The following is a 13,742-nucleotide window of genomic DNA, read 5'->3' on the forward strand; positions in this document are numbered from 1 at the left end:
TCCAATTCCCAAAATGCAACGGGAGATCACGTGACTGGGAAGTGCGGTTCCCTCATAGAGGCCAGTGTTATGAGATTCACAAAAGTGCATGTATCTCCTAATCTAACTTTTAAATCATGTTCATAATCATGTTTAAAACAGGCCCTCTCTGCCGTTACAAAAGCACAGATGGCCGCGGTTGTTATTTTTCCGTTCTGAATGAAAGAAAATACTATCGCAAAAAAAGGAGGAACACCACTGAGGTCATGAGGTGTTTGTCCATTCTCTCTACTTCCACACATACAGTACCATACAGCAGGGGTTTTCAAAGTGGGTGACGGGGCACCCTGGGGTGCCGTGACGGTAGTCCAGGGGTGCCGCGAGATCATTTGATAATATTTGGAATTCATTTGGACACTTGGACAAATATTTAGTATCATTTTAAACTTGAAGTACAAAGTTATTTTCAGTCAGTTCTAACCAAAATGGCTATTATCTCAATGTTTTCCTCGCAACATAATCACTAAAATATCGCCACTGTCGGGCAGAAACCTCATATCTCCAAGTTTCAAATGTGTACGTCTTTTGGTAAAGCAAAGCCCTGCTTCATCATACAAGACTGTCACACAAAACTAGTGAAAACAGCTGATCTACAAGCACACAACGCCTCGCGATGTTGTGTGCTTGTAGATCTGCTGTTTTCACTACTAGTTTAGTACATTTTATAGATGATAAATACTAAACAAATGGTTTTGGACATACAAGGTTTCCACCCACACGGACAATATGCTATAAATATAAGGAGCTGGGAGTGAAAATTATAATGTAGGGGTGCCTCGGATTAAAACAAACTATTCATGGGATGCCCTGAGACAAAAAAGTTTGGGAATCCCTGCCATACAGCACTCCTGTATGTTGTGGCCTGAGCCACCGGTGCTTTGTTTAGAGTTAAAACAGGTAGGGATTCACTGATTTGTGTATACAATGTGGTCTCAGGAGCATAACTGTGCTGCTGTAATGGCCTGCGTTCATACAGAGAAGACGACACGACGTTAATGCTTGTTTGTGTATTCTACAGGCCGCCAGGGGTGATACTAGATGGAGATAAACAATCGCACGAAGATTAATGTTGAATAGCTTTAATAATATATTACACACTGCTCTGAGAGAGAGTGTGTGTGTGTGTGTGTGTGTGTGTGTGTGTGTGTGTGTGTGTGTGTGTGTGTGTGTGTGTGTGTGTGTGTGTGTGTGTGGGTGTGTGTGGGTGTGTGTGCCTGCCTGCCCTCATACTCTACGGGAGCGTGTCGCTGTTACTACATGTCATCTATTCGACACCTGACTCTAACCCTCACCCTAACCCTAACCTCCGTGGAGTGAGTCCCTAACCCTCCGGTCGAAATGATGGTCGTTCGAAAGAGCGTGATTTTGCCATACTGTATATACAGTATTATACTGTATGTATTTCACACCACTTTTAACGCACTTGTGCGGGGGACCAGGGTTCGAATCGCAGATAGCCTATCGTCACTGTTGTATTCAAATTTGTATGTTTTTTTTTTTTCGTAAAGTAAAGCCCTGTTTCATCATACAAGACCGTCGCACAAAACTAGTGAAAATAGCGGATCTACAAGCACACAACGCCTTGCATGCTTGTAGATCAGCTATTTTCATTATTCTAAACATTCTTTTTTAGATTTGTTTTTGGGCTTTTATGCCTTTATTGATAGGACAGTAGACGGGGGGAGAGACGGGGAGTGACATGCAGCAAAGGCCGTCGGGATCGGGAATCGAACCGGCGACTCCGCCAGGCATCAATGCCTATGTGGTATGCACCCGGACCAGTAGGCCAGCGGGCGCCCCCTTAATCATTTTTAAAATGATAAATCCAAGACAGACGGTTTTGGACATAGAAGGTTTCCACCCGACGACGACGCTATGGAAGTTACAGAGTGCAGCTTTAAATGGTTACAATACGCACTGCTAAAAACAACAAGCTTCTGATTATTGGATCCAGTTCTATGGGGTCCTCATATGTTCTAGATTTAGCAGTGCAGGCTGAAAGTCTCCGACAAACATTCAGACTCGGTCCCTTGGAAACCTGCATTCCTTGCCTCGAAGAATACGATACAGGGATTTGCACAACCAAAAAAAAGGAATGATTTAAATTTCTGGATTAGTCACATGACGATAAACCTGTGACAGGGGAAAGGGGATTTGAGCGAAAGGATTTGAAGGGTGATTTCCAACAGATACAATGCTAAATCACTGGGTGCATGACGGAGCACTGGCCTACGTACTTTTACAGAAAGTGTGGATAAGCACATTGTAGAAGTGAAAGGTGTGTGTGTGTGTGTGTGTGTGTGTGTGTGTGTGTGTGTGTGTGTGTGTGTGTGTGTGTGTGTGTGTGTGTGTGTGTGTGTGTGTGTGTGTGTGTGTGTGTGTGTGTGTGTGTGTCTGAAGACACTGTAGAACAGAATACACAGTAGTGAACGTAGGACAAGGCACAGTACAAAAAAACTAAACTAAACTGAAAACAAGGTACAAAAACAAGCAGGGAACAACACGAAAAGGCACAAGAGGCATCAAAAAAAGAATACAAATAAACCACAAGACCTACAACATGTGGTGTTTTGTACATGAGGGACAACCAGTGGAGAGACCTGATGGCCGCCAGCAGAAACAATCTCAGGGTCCAGGGATCCTTGGAACAGCGCAGATGGATCGGTCTGTTGCTGACATTGCTCCTCATGCTTATAGCTATAGAGGCGTGCGGAGGGTTGTCCGTGATGGCATGAAGCTTTCTAAGTTTCAATTTGTCCCCTTGGGAATTGGAAGGTTCCCGTTTCGATCCCTGGCTCCTACTGGCTCGATGTGTCCTTGAGCAAGACACGTACCAGTAAGACTCCCTAATCGGGAGATAAGCGACCATCAGGTCGCATGTAAAAATCTGCCTGATGGTGGCGCTAAATGGGACAGATCCATGTTGATGACTTGACTGTAGACATACTGTGTACCGATTTGCGTGATTTTAGGGCAAAATCTGTAGGAGCAGTGTCCACAAATGTGTTTGAAAAAATCTGCCTGATTGTGGCGCTATATGGTACAGATCCATGTTGATGACATGAGTCTAGACATACTGTGTACCGATTTGTGTGATTTTAGGGCAAAATTTGTAGGAGCAGTGTCCAAAAATGTGTTTTGCAAGAATCGGCCTTATGGCAAATGCCCCCGTTCATGGTATGGAGAGGGCAGTTTCTTAAAGACGGGTAAAAGGGCAGGGGCTCAAGCCCCCTTTGATGTCTATGTAAGTGCCTGTTGAATGCGCTGGAGAAATCAAAGAACATGATCCTTACAGTGATGCCTGCTTTGTACAGGTGCCAGGTGGGAGTAGGGTCTGGTCAGTACAGTTGGTGGATGATAGTGTCGTCCATTCTAATGTGCATCGCAGGGGGTGCAGTGCTGTCCTGCCTGTGTGTGTTCATGATACAGGCCGCATTTTGGGTCGCTTTTGGAGATCCAACCAGTTTATTGAGGTGTCGAATTGGTTGCAAAATATGGTCCCTAATTTCATTTTACTCCAGTTTCATAAGTTCAGGTTAGACAATAGGCGATGCACGTAGGCCTATCGGTTAGGATATAAGGATACCAAATGTAAGTCAATACAATGTCAATGCATGTGCGTGCGTGCACGCCCATGTTTTGGAAGATAAAAAGATAAATAATATAGATTGCATCATCAAAACAAACTGGTTGGTTGATTGTAAATGAGATGTGAGTCATTGCCCTTGCCACGATGTTGCCTGTATAACCGTCCTGTATGGGAAGATGAAGCTAACCAGATTGTGAAGTTGACAGCCTATGTCCTTTGGATAATGGATAAATTGTCAATGCGGCTGCAGTGACTACAATGGGGTCAGGCCTTGACCCGTTCCACATCGTATAGCTAACCTAACCAAAGGGAGGTTCCCAAATGACTTCTTGATTGAGAGATAACGAGTGTTTTTCCTGCAGCTGTCTGGCTAAACACCTGTCCTTGAGTTGGCGTACTGTTAGTTCTTCCATCATTATTAAGACATTTTGAGATCATCATGAGATTTACGGCTTTCGGTTTGGGACTGTCAGGGGAAATGTCTAGACGCAGTCATGAAGCTTAGATTAATTTCTAAAACCTAGAATTGTCAGATAACCTTATTGAATTATTTCAAGGGAAATGGGTGGTTTGAAGGGAAGATGAGGCTTTATGTTTTCAAGTTTTGAAAAGTTACTTTATCATTACGCATACTGTATTTGAAGTTGCAGATTGCTTTGAAAAGTCTAAACTCTATTTTTAGGTCAATTTAAAATGAAAGTTTTTATTTAATAATAAGGTAATTATTCCACAATCTAAACACGTTGTGGTATGCTTTGAGAAAATGTTGCCAGTACAGTAAGTTGTATAATATACACAAATTGTAGTCAGTAGAATAAACTTGCAATGATAACGATATGGTCCTTTAAACTTTAAAGAACTGTTTATATGTTGTTGTTGTTTGGTGGTTATACTGTGTAAGCAGTGAATACAGAACTGAAGCAATTATAATTATGGTGTGGAAAATCAAAGATATACTTATTTTTTTTTTGTATTATTACCATATCCTACTTATAGTACACGGTGTGTCCTCCTCTGCCTTAACCACTTAAGCCCTATATACTAGTAGATATATAGATAATTAAATAATGTATTATAATAATAACAACGTTTCTATGGTTCCTCAATTACAAATAAGCCTTCAAAGCTCGGCATCTGTCACTGGTGATATACGATTATTACTGGGTTTGGGCATAGCCCAAATACATACCATTCCCCTGGCCTACTGTAGGGAATGTGATGCCAAGCTTGATAGGAAAACTTGGCAGCTAAAATACTGCTACAGCTAGCAGACACTATGGCGGAGCGTTTACATTGAAATACTTTAGTCCTCCTTAAGGTTAAACAAATCTCTGCTGTATGTACCAAAATACCCCAAAGAATCATTACAGCAAAACTATGAGTGCCTCATATATATCAATACAACCAAAATATCATTAAACCTTTACAGTTCTCGTAATACTGTACATTTGGTGTTGTGACAAGTAACCCTACAGTACACTATCAACTCTTCCGCACATGAATACATGACTGCGTAAACTGTTGCCACAGAATGCATCCACTGGAATGATTAATTCTGAGAGGAAATACAATGGCCACACACAGAGATCTAATTGTCACAGCAACGCCTCGCAAGCTGTCATTTCCATGCATCATGCGTCTCCCACTCGCCGTGAACATACTGCACTGTACCATCAATATTAGTGTATAGCGTGGGTCGGGTGCTCATTTGTGGGTCACAGACACATTTTTATGGGTGGCTTACTTTCTTGTTTCTAAAATGTATTGTTTTGATTTATTATTATTATTATTTCAAAACATTTTCCAAAATCATTCCCCAAAAAGCTAAGATTTTACGAATTAAAAAAAGTAATGATTTCGCTAAGTAATTTTATTAAGAACTAAGAATTTCCATAAATTAGAAAACAAATGTTTAAGAAGTAGTGAAAATAGCCGATCTACAAGCTCACAACGCGGCCGCGGCGCGTTGTGAGCTTGTAGATCTGCTGTTTTCACTAGTTTGGGTCCCGGGAAAATGTGTAATTTCTCTTTTGGGTCAGTGTGGGAACCACTGGTGTACTGTACACGGGGGCACAGTTTTTGAAGAAAAACACGATGCCCTTTTTGTTCATGTCGATCACGCGCCAGTACAGCTGTGGTTTCTTAGGCGGTATACATTCCAGAGCTGCCGATCATGCAAGCTGGAGTCACTCACTCAGCGAGGATCATAAATCTTAACTCATGAGATAAGATGTGCAAGCAATTACATTACATATCATCAGGGCTTAGGGGCGGCAGTAGCTCAGGGGTAGAGTTGCCATCTTAGAACATGGAGGGTTCCTGAAGGGTTCCCAGTTCGATCCCGGGCTCCTCCAGAGTTAGTGTCGAAGAGTCCTTGAGCAAGAATCTGAACCCATAGTTGCTCCCGGTGAGAAGGTTGGTGCCTTGCATGGTTTCCTCCGCCATCGGTGTATGAATGTGTGTGTGAATGGGTGAATGTAATGCACAATCTCTGTAAAGCACCTTGGATAAAGGCGCTATATAAATGCACCATTTACCATTAGGGTGAGAGGAGTCAGACGACTGACCAACCAACGAAGCAACTTGTGGCAATGCCCTGTAGGTTATACCGCTATATATCAATGTGCAGGGCTTGTACCATCGCAACAGTGGCAGAGGTTCTGTGCAGGTTTTCTATGGTGGCCAGATAAACTAAATGGAGGTGGAAGTAGACAGACCTGAGGGGTGGCAGTCATCCAGTGAGGAGGCCAGGGAGCCAGAGCATTTGGCAATAGCTGCCAGTCCTGCAGGGTGACTCGGAGGGTAGTATAAATGTCATTTTAGTAGGATTATCTTATTTGTATTCAGAGAATATAATTATACACAGTAAAATGTCAGTGTGTCAATGACCCCTTACAGTTAAAATGTTATACTAACCCTCTGGATTTTTACTGTGCAATCTCGCTTACATTTGTATATCTCAAGTCCATTTCCGCCTACAGCAAGGCCCGATATAAAAGGCTGCTGATTCACAACAGAACCAAACACAGACATCCCGGGTTGCCCTGGGATGCAGGGACACCGCCTGTGTTTGTCTTCATTTCCATTGGCAAGCATCACACAGGGAGCCAACGAGCCAATTACATTAGTACTGTTGGAAAATGTAGTTGGAACAAATGGAGAAACTCGAGGGAAACTTTAACATCAATACATTATACAGAGAACCCTCTTTCATTTCACAACACTGCTGTTTTCCAGTGGCTCTTCTTGACAAATTGGTGCTAGAAAGAGTCTTAACTCTTAACCAGCATACTTAAAGTGGGGTGTTGAATAGTTCAACTGCAATATAAACCGTCAACTTTATACAGTAATGCAGTTGAGTAAATGCATTCACTGTTCTGTTCTTGTGTGACCTTTCTGCTTGATGGAATTTGAAGCATTATTAAAACATTATAAGTGTGTTTGTTTGTGTCCAGTACTTCAGGGACTGCTCAGACTATACCAATTTGGCTACTTCCATCCTTGTTTGAACGTTACCCGTGACATGTCCAACACATTCCATTCCTAGTGGGAATCTCTGTTGACTGTCAATGTTTAATAAATGAAAAAGACGGGAAGCAAAGAAGGACTGGTTCATGAATCATTCCTTTCGATAAAACCATGACCTCTTAAGGACACTTGGTATGTTTAACTTTCTATTTGAAGACATTCGACTGAAGAATGTTCAAAAGGAATTTCTTGGAATAGGCAAAGGCTGAAACATTCTTGTAGGCTACAGCCTATAATTTACTTAATAACTAAAAAGGAATTTGTCACTTTGTCACAATTCTTTTAACCACTTCCATAACCCTCTATATTTTATTGAACGGGGTCCCCCGGGGGTCTATACTTGGCCCCCTCCTATTTTCCCCTCTACCCCAAATCTCTCTCTCTCTCTCTCTCTCTCTCTCTCTCTCTCTCTCTCTCTCTCTCTCTTTCCTATTTCCTATTATGGCATTCCAGGTTAGGGACACTAGGGTTCATGTGGTTGTGGTTAAGGTTATCGTTATTTTGTGTTATTGCCCAAGAAATTCCAATTAACGAATAACTATCCCTAGAAATACCAAAGAAATAACATACCTCTCTAAAATACAGTATGTGACCATATGACCCCCAACCACAGAGAAATTGTGCTAACGCTTAGCTTAGGTAGGGCTGCCAGCAGCAACTGTTTCCACTAAGGTGATATGGAGTTTTATTAGTGTCAGTCCCAGACAGACACCTGAGCTTAGGAGGACCCTGGTATCACCTGTATATGCCCTAACACATTTGTTCTTAAAGTGGGGTCCGGGGACCCCCAGGGGTCCTTGAAGGAGTTCCAGGGGGCCCCCAGCTAAATGATAGTTAACCAAATGGACCCTTATGGGTATGTAACTCAGAGAGTGTACTCTCAGAGTTAAATTAACATTGATTTTATAATATAAATTGGGATCTCAGAGATAGAAATGCCATTAAATGGGGGTTTGAATCCTAATGCATGTCAAACTGGGGGTCCCTGAAATGAAAATGGTTGAAAATCACTGCTAGAGCCCTAAAAATGTATTCTAATATGACGGTCCCTGGCATATATTTTCAAATGGGGGTCTGCGGGCTCATAAGTGTCAGTTTGGGGGTCCTTTACATGAAAATTTTAAAAGGTTTGAAAAGCACTGCCCTAACACTTTGAAATTACACACGTTTAGCACAGCAACTGCACGTTTTTAAGGCAAGGATGACTAACCCCTGGTGACCCCACAGGCTCAAGGCTTCTACAAATGCCATAGTTGACTTGAAACCCAATTACCATCGGAACACCAGGAGTCACATTCTGTCTAACCTGCATAGATTTTAATAGTAATACATCTGTGTTTGTTCGGCCACTAGCCCACCCACACACAGGACTCACTGGGTAAGTTGCATAAATTTGCTACAATGCGAGGAATGTCCTCTAATGCCATGTCTCTTTTCCTCTCTCCCGTAGCATTGTATCCGTCGGCCTATTGGATAAAGCGTGGGACACATTCATTGGTCAACCCCACATTCCAGACTTCAGTGGAGGATGTCAACCTGCTTTTTGAGGTCAGTTTAGACATAGCAATAATATTATTAAAGAAACTCATTTCAACTCCAGCTCCAGCTAAGGAAATACAGTATGATGCTCCTGGCCAAGTCAATCCTACTTTCTTGTGGTCAATCATCTTGAAGTTGAAGTTTGCTGCTGAGAAACAGCAACGAGAACACCGTCACATACAGTACCACTACAATCCACGAATTAGCAGCAATGCTAAATTATCTTTTCCTCCTATCTTGTTTTCTCTATGGGCTGGATATTGTAGATTCCTATTTCATAATATGAAGGGGACATCCTATTTTAATTTATTTCAGTGGCACCTCTACAATAACAATGAAGGTATGGTGATTATTGGCCTGATGTTTTTTTTCTTGTGTACTGAGAGATCCACATGTTTGTGTACTGTATGTACAGTATGGATTTGTAATATTCAATGAGGTTTTGACACACCAGGATCATGAGGTGCCGTGTCTGTTTCTATTTAGTGTTTCTAACAGTTTATTCTCAAAATGCTACCCTTTTTGGATGTACTAATACATTTCGCTTAAGGGAGCTGTGTGCGGACCATCTTGTGCCTTTTATCTGTGTTCGTTTTGGGTCCCGCACTTGCCTTCAAAGGGCAGGATGTGCATAACTGTTTTGAACTTGCTTTTCGTTCCTTATGGAAACACTTTTTAGTTCAAGAACAGAAACATTTTCATTGGATGCTTTCTCTCAGATCCTGCTGGCCGGCCTGCAGATCGAAGGCGAGAACCAGCCCATGCTGATCCCAGACGAGGAGCTGGCTTCGCTCAGGAAGGTCGACAAGCTAGAGGTCATCTGTGAGGACATCCTCCCCAAGAAGCTGTCCGAGATCAGGCGTCTGACGGCCGCCCTCGGCCAGCGGCCAGCGCCACTGGACAGGCAGGACTTTGAGAGGACGGTGTTGACCATGGTGTACGCTGCTCAGACACTGTCTCATATCAGCAACGAGCACCAGAGGGAAGTGTGGACTGATGCCCTGCTGCAGCTGTTCAAAGCCGTTCAGAAGGATCTTGCGCCCTCCTGAGGACAAATTGTGAGATGTAACTTGGTGGACTGTGACTTGCCCTCTGGGCTTAATGACAGTGAACTGGAGTGCATGGTCAGTTATTAGGGTGCGTTTATTTTTTTATGTGAACCCATGCTAATATATCGTTGTTGTCGGGTGGAAACCTTGTATGTCCAAATCCGTTTGTTTTGTATTTGTCATTTTTAAAATGATTTAAACTAGTGAAAACAGCCGATCTACAAGCAAGGCGTTGTGTGCTTGTAGATCAGCTGTTTTCACTACTTTTGTGCGATGGCCTTGTATGATGAAGCAGTGCTTTACTTTGCGAAAAAAATTACACATTTGAAACTTGGGAGATACGAGGTTTCTGCCCGCCAGTGACGATATGATATACAGTACGTATATGTTGTAAGTGATTTACGATTTAGCACAGTATTATATTGTTATGTTATGCCATTTATTTCAGTGACGTTTGACTCTGATCAACAAGCAGTATGTTACTCGGACACTCAAACTTCCTTCCTTTGTATTGCATATAGCCATTAGATCCCATCTAATTCCTTTTGGTGCCATTAAATATTTGCCCATCACAAAGGTTTCTCAGCTCTGTGATTTGTGAATGAAAAACTCCTGAATTGTATAACGGATATTTTATTTACAGGTTAAAATGAATGTGTGCATGGCTGCGTGCACTTGTGTGCGTGCGTTGTGTGTGTGTGTGTGTGTGCGAGTGTGAGTGTGAGTGTGTGTGTTACGCAGAAACATTAGTCTCAACGTGACATCAGCCAAACATGAGGATCATAGCAGCCGATGTTCCTGCAATCACCAACAGTAGATGCAGATGAATTCTGAAAGCCTAATTTATACTGTGTAAGACAAACCCCGTGAGCCAGATTGTTTGGCTGGCAGGCACAATTTGGAACATCTCACAGGCGGTGAGCCACTTGGCACATGGCTCTCACCTCCTGAAAAATTCACAGCTCATGTCATTAATGTCTCTCAGCTTTGGTTGGTTGACTGGCCTGGGGATATGGAGCTTGTGAATGAGCTGATGAGAGCTATGAGCCACGAGCCATAGCTTAGTCTAACATAATATATAAATATTAATAAGCTAAAGATAGAGCAGAGTTGGCTTTAACAGAGTTAAGTCTTTGATCTGGGATTACCACCAGTAGTGGACACGGACGGTAATGAAGTACATTTACTTGTGTAGTGTACTTAAGTATATTTTTTGAGTATACCTGTACTTTACGTGAGTGTTTGTATTTTTTGGATATTTATGACTTTCACTTAACTACTCACTACTTTTGACTCCACTTCATGTTTAGACCAGTGGTTCTCAACCTTTTCAGGCTGCGACCCACCAAATAATCATATTTGAACTGGGGACACGCCACCCTGACGAGCACTAAGAGTTGAGGCATTACATTTTGTATAACACTGTTCTATTGTGAAAATAGCAGATCTACATGCTCACAACGCCACAATTTCTGCCTCTAATATTTGACAATTTGGCCAATGTTTAATTTGTCATTTTAGAGGTATTAAAAAGTCTTTAAATTCTCACTTAAGAAATGTGCAGATGCCCTCTATACACTTAAAAGTTATGTTGGTTTGTTTACTGTTGAGTGAGAAAACAATGTTTCACATTAAGTTAATCATCTGGGGACCCCACAAAATAAGCCCACATGTTGAGAACCACTGGTCTAGACTAGGACACGTGGCCACTGGCCAGTGGCCACAGAAGATGGCTGCCATGCTCAGGCTGTGAACGTGGCCGTGCACCCGCGCTGTTGGGCTTCCCCCGGCCGGTTGGCTTCCCACAGGTTGGCGATAAGATGGTTGAGGTCACCAGTGCAGTGATGGAGAAAGTACTCACATTCTTTAGTTAAGTAAAAGTATCAATACCACAATAATACTCCATTACAAGTAAAGGTCCGGAATTCTAAATGAAAGTACAAAAGTATTCGTATCAAAATATACCTAAAGTACCAGATCGGCTCATTTCAAACGGGCTGAAGTGCTTAATGTATATATATATATATTTTTTTTTTATAATAATAAATATCTGAATAGTAACTCAAGTTTTCAAATAGATGTAGTGGAGTAAAAGTACAAAGTACACCTGGTGGTCCACGGACCACCAGGTAGGGGTGTGTGTGTGTGTGTGTGTGTGTGTGTGTGTGTGTGTGTGTGTGTGTGTGTGTGTGTGTGTGTGCGCGCGCGTGTTTGTGTGTGTCTCCTCACACATTTCAGCAGCAATAACATAACAAACAGACAGGCTAAAGCTCTACCTGGTAGACTGACAGGGTTGCTCGACCACCGCATCCGACGCTTGCAGCAAACGAGAGGGAGAAAAGAAAGACAGAGACAAAGCAAAGAAATGTGAGAGGGAAGACAGAAGAAGTGAAACATTGGTTTGTACAAAAGGAAAGGCTGAAAGTGTTTAGGAGAAGGTATACCACTCTGAAAGTGGCCATGATCCTGTCAGGGTAATCCTCTTGGAACCTGTGAGCAGATCCTCCTCCCAGAGAGTAGGTGAACTCTGGAGTTCACCTTTAAAACAAGACCTGCATTCTGAACTTGGGTGTAACTAATTCACTGCCCACTACTACATCCAGTTGTTTGAGCTCCAGTGTTTGTTTACCCCTTGCCGCCCCAAGATCAGGTGAGGTGGGTGGTGCATAGCTGCCTCAGGCAAGATAATTGTAGCATGTCCTAATTAATATTTTGGATGCTAGTTAGTGATGTTTTCTTGTGGAGTGAGTTTGCAATAAGAAAAGAAAATCTGTGAAATGTCTCCCTACCTACAGTATGTGTGTGATGCAACCAAAGTGAAGATTTGGTTTGGATTATTAAACTCCTTTCGCATGAGTCTGGCCTAAGGGCTATCACACTCAGAAGCGCTGTTAAAATGTGCAATATGCTATGTTGTTTCTGCTACAGCTCCTCTCTTGCCCTCTCTAACCCTTCTGGCAACTTTTAGGCCTATATAAAAGAAAAGGTTTCCCTTCAAATGATTTTGAGAGTAACAAACATTTGAAGATGATGCTTACAGAGTTCTGCAGTTATCTATTACAACCCAGGCTATATTACAGCATAACACATAAATATTCAGACTATTATTAGATTATTTGTGATACTCGGTAATCAGTATCCTGGGTAGTATCCGGGTGTCAGTATCCTATTGTTAGTAGCACCCTCCCAATCAATAGGCATCCTCTGTTGATCGGGAGCCGGGAGGTTGCCAACTAAGTAGCCTACCTACTGTAGAGGGGGGCGTGATCATGTTCAGTTTTAAAATAAATCATATTTTAATAGTCTTGTGAGTGAATGGGCGCCCCCAAAATGTAGTCCAGGTTTTCTTCACCATTTTGTATGTATGACACAGGCACATTATGAGTTCAACTAGTACTAGTGGTTCTCAAATGTTTTATTTGCAAGGACCCCATAACTCTGAGAGTGTAGACAGAGTGTATAAAAATGTGTTTCTGGTAATAGCAGACTATTTGTTGGCGCCAAAATGCAATTCTCTTTTGTTTTGTTTTCTAAATGAATTCTGTGGTCTTATTGCGACTGTCAGGTCGCAGTTACTATCAAAACCTCCAGCTGTCTGTCTGTCTGTCAGTCTGTCCGTCACGTCACACGCATATCTCCGCCACCGTTGCCCCTATCCATGCCAAACTTTGCACACACACTTCTTGGCTGCCAAACCACAACCTCCACCCATTCTTATTTCTCACATGCCCCTCTTATAGCGCCACCATGAGGCCCTCATATTCCCTCCTGATTGGCTACCATTGCCTTCTAAAGTTTGAGTATGCGACCTGACAGTCGCTTATCTCCCGATTAGGGAGTCTTACTGTTGATTAGGTATTTGACACAGTGGGTGGCCCGAATATTATGCCTAGGTGCAGCATTAATTGCTCACCATGGCAACCATCACAGAGGTGTGGCATTTTTACTCACCATGGCAACCACCATGGGGGGTCGAACGTATTTTCCACCTACACCGG

General features: G+C 42.4%; 1 protein-coding gene across 1 annotated transcript in view; it reads left to right on the forward strand.

Moving 5' to 3' along the window:
- Positions 1 to 9,744, forward strand: part of fam180a (family with sequence similarity 180 member A) — a gene marked incomplete at its 3' end in the record, with an annotated part of 11,617 nt that extends 1,873 nt beyond the window's left edge. Inside the window, exons 2-3 of the mRNA XM_080754127.1 lie at positions 8,607 to 8,704; positions 9,415 to 9,744. Of these exons, the coding sequence (XP_080610253.1) occupies positions 8,607 to 8,704; positions 9,415 to 9,744 (428 nt within the window). The remainder of the gene's footprint in view (positions 1 to 8,606; positions 8,705 to 9,414) is intronic.
- Between the last annotated feature and the right edge of the window lie 3,998 nt (positions 9,745 to 13,742).

This window comes from Nannobrachium achirus (genome assembly GCF_963921795.1).
Source record: "Nannobrachium achirus genome assembly, chromosome: 23".
NCBI lineage: Eukaryota > Metazoa > Chordata > Actinopteri > Myctophiformes > Myctophidae > Nannobrachium > Nannobrachium achirus.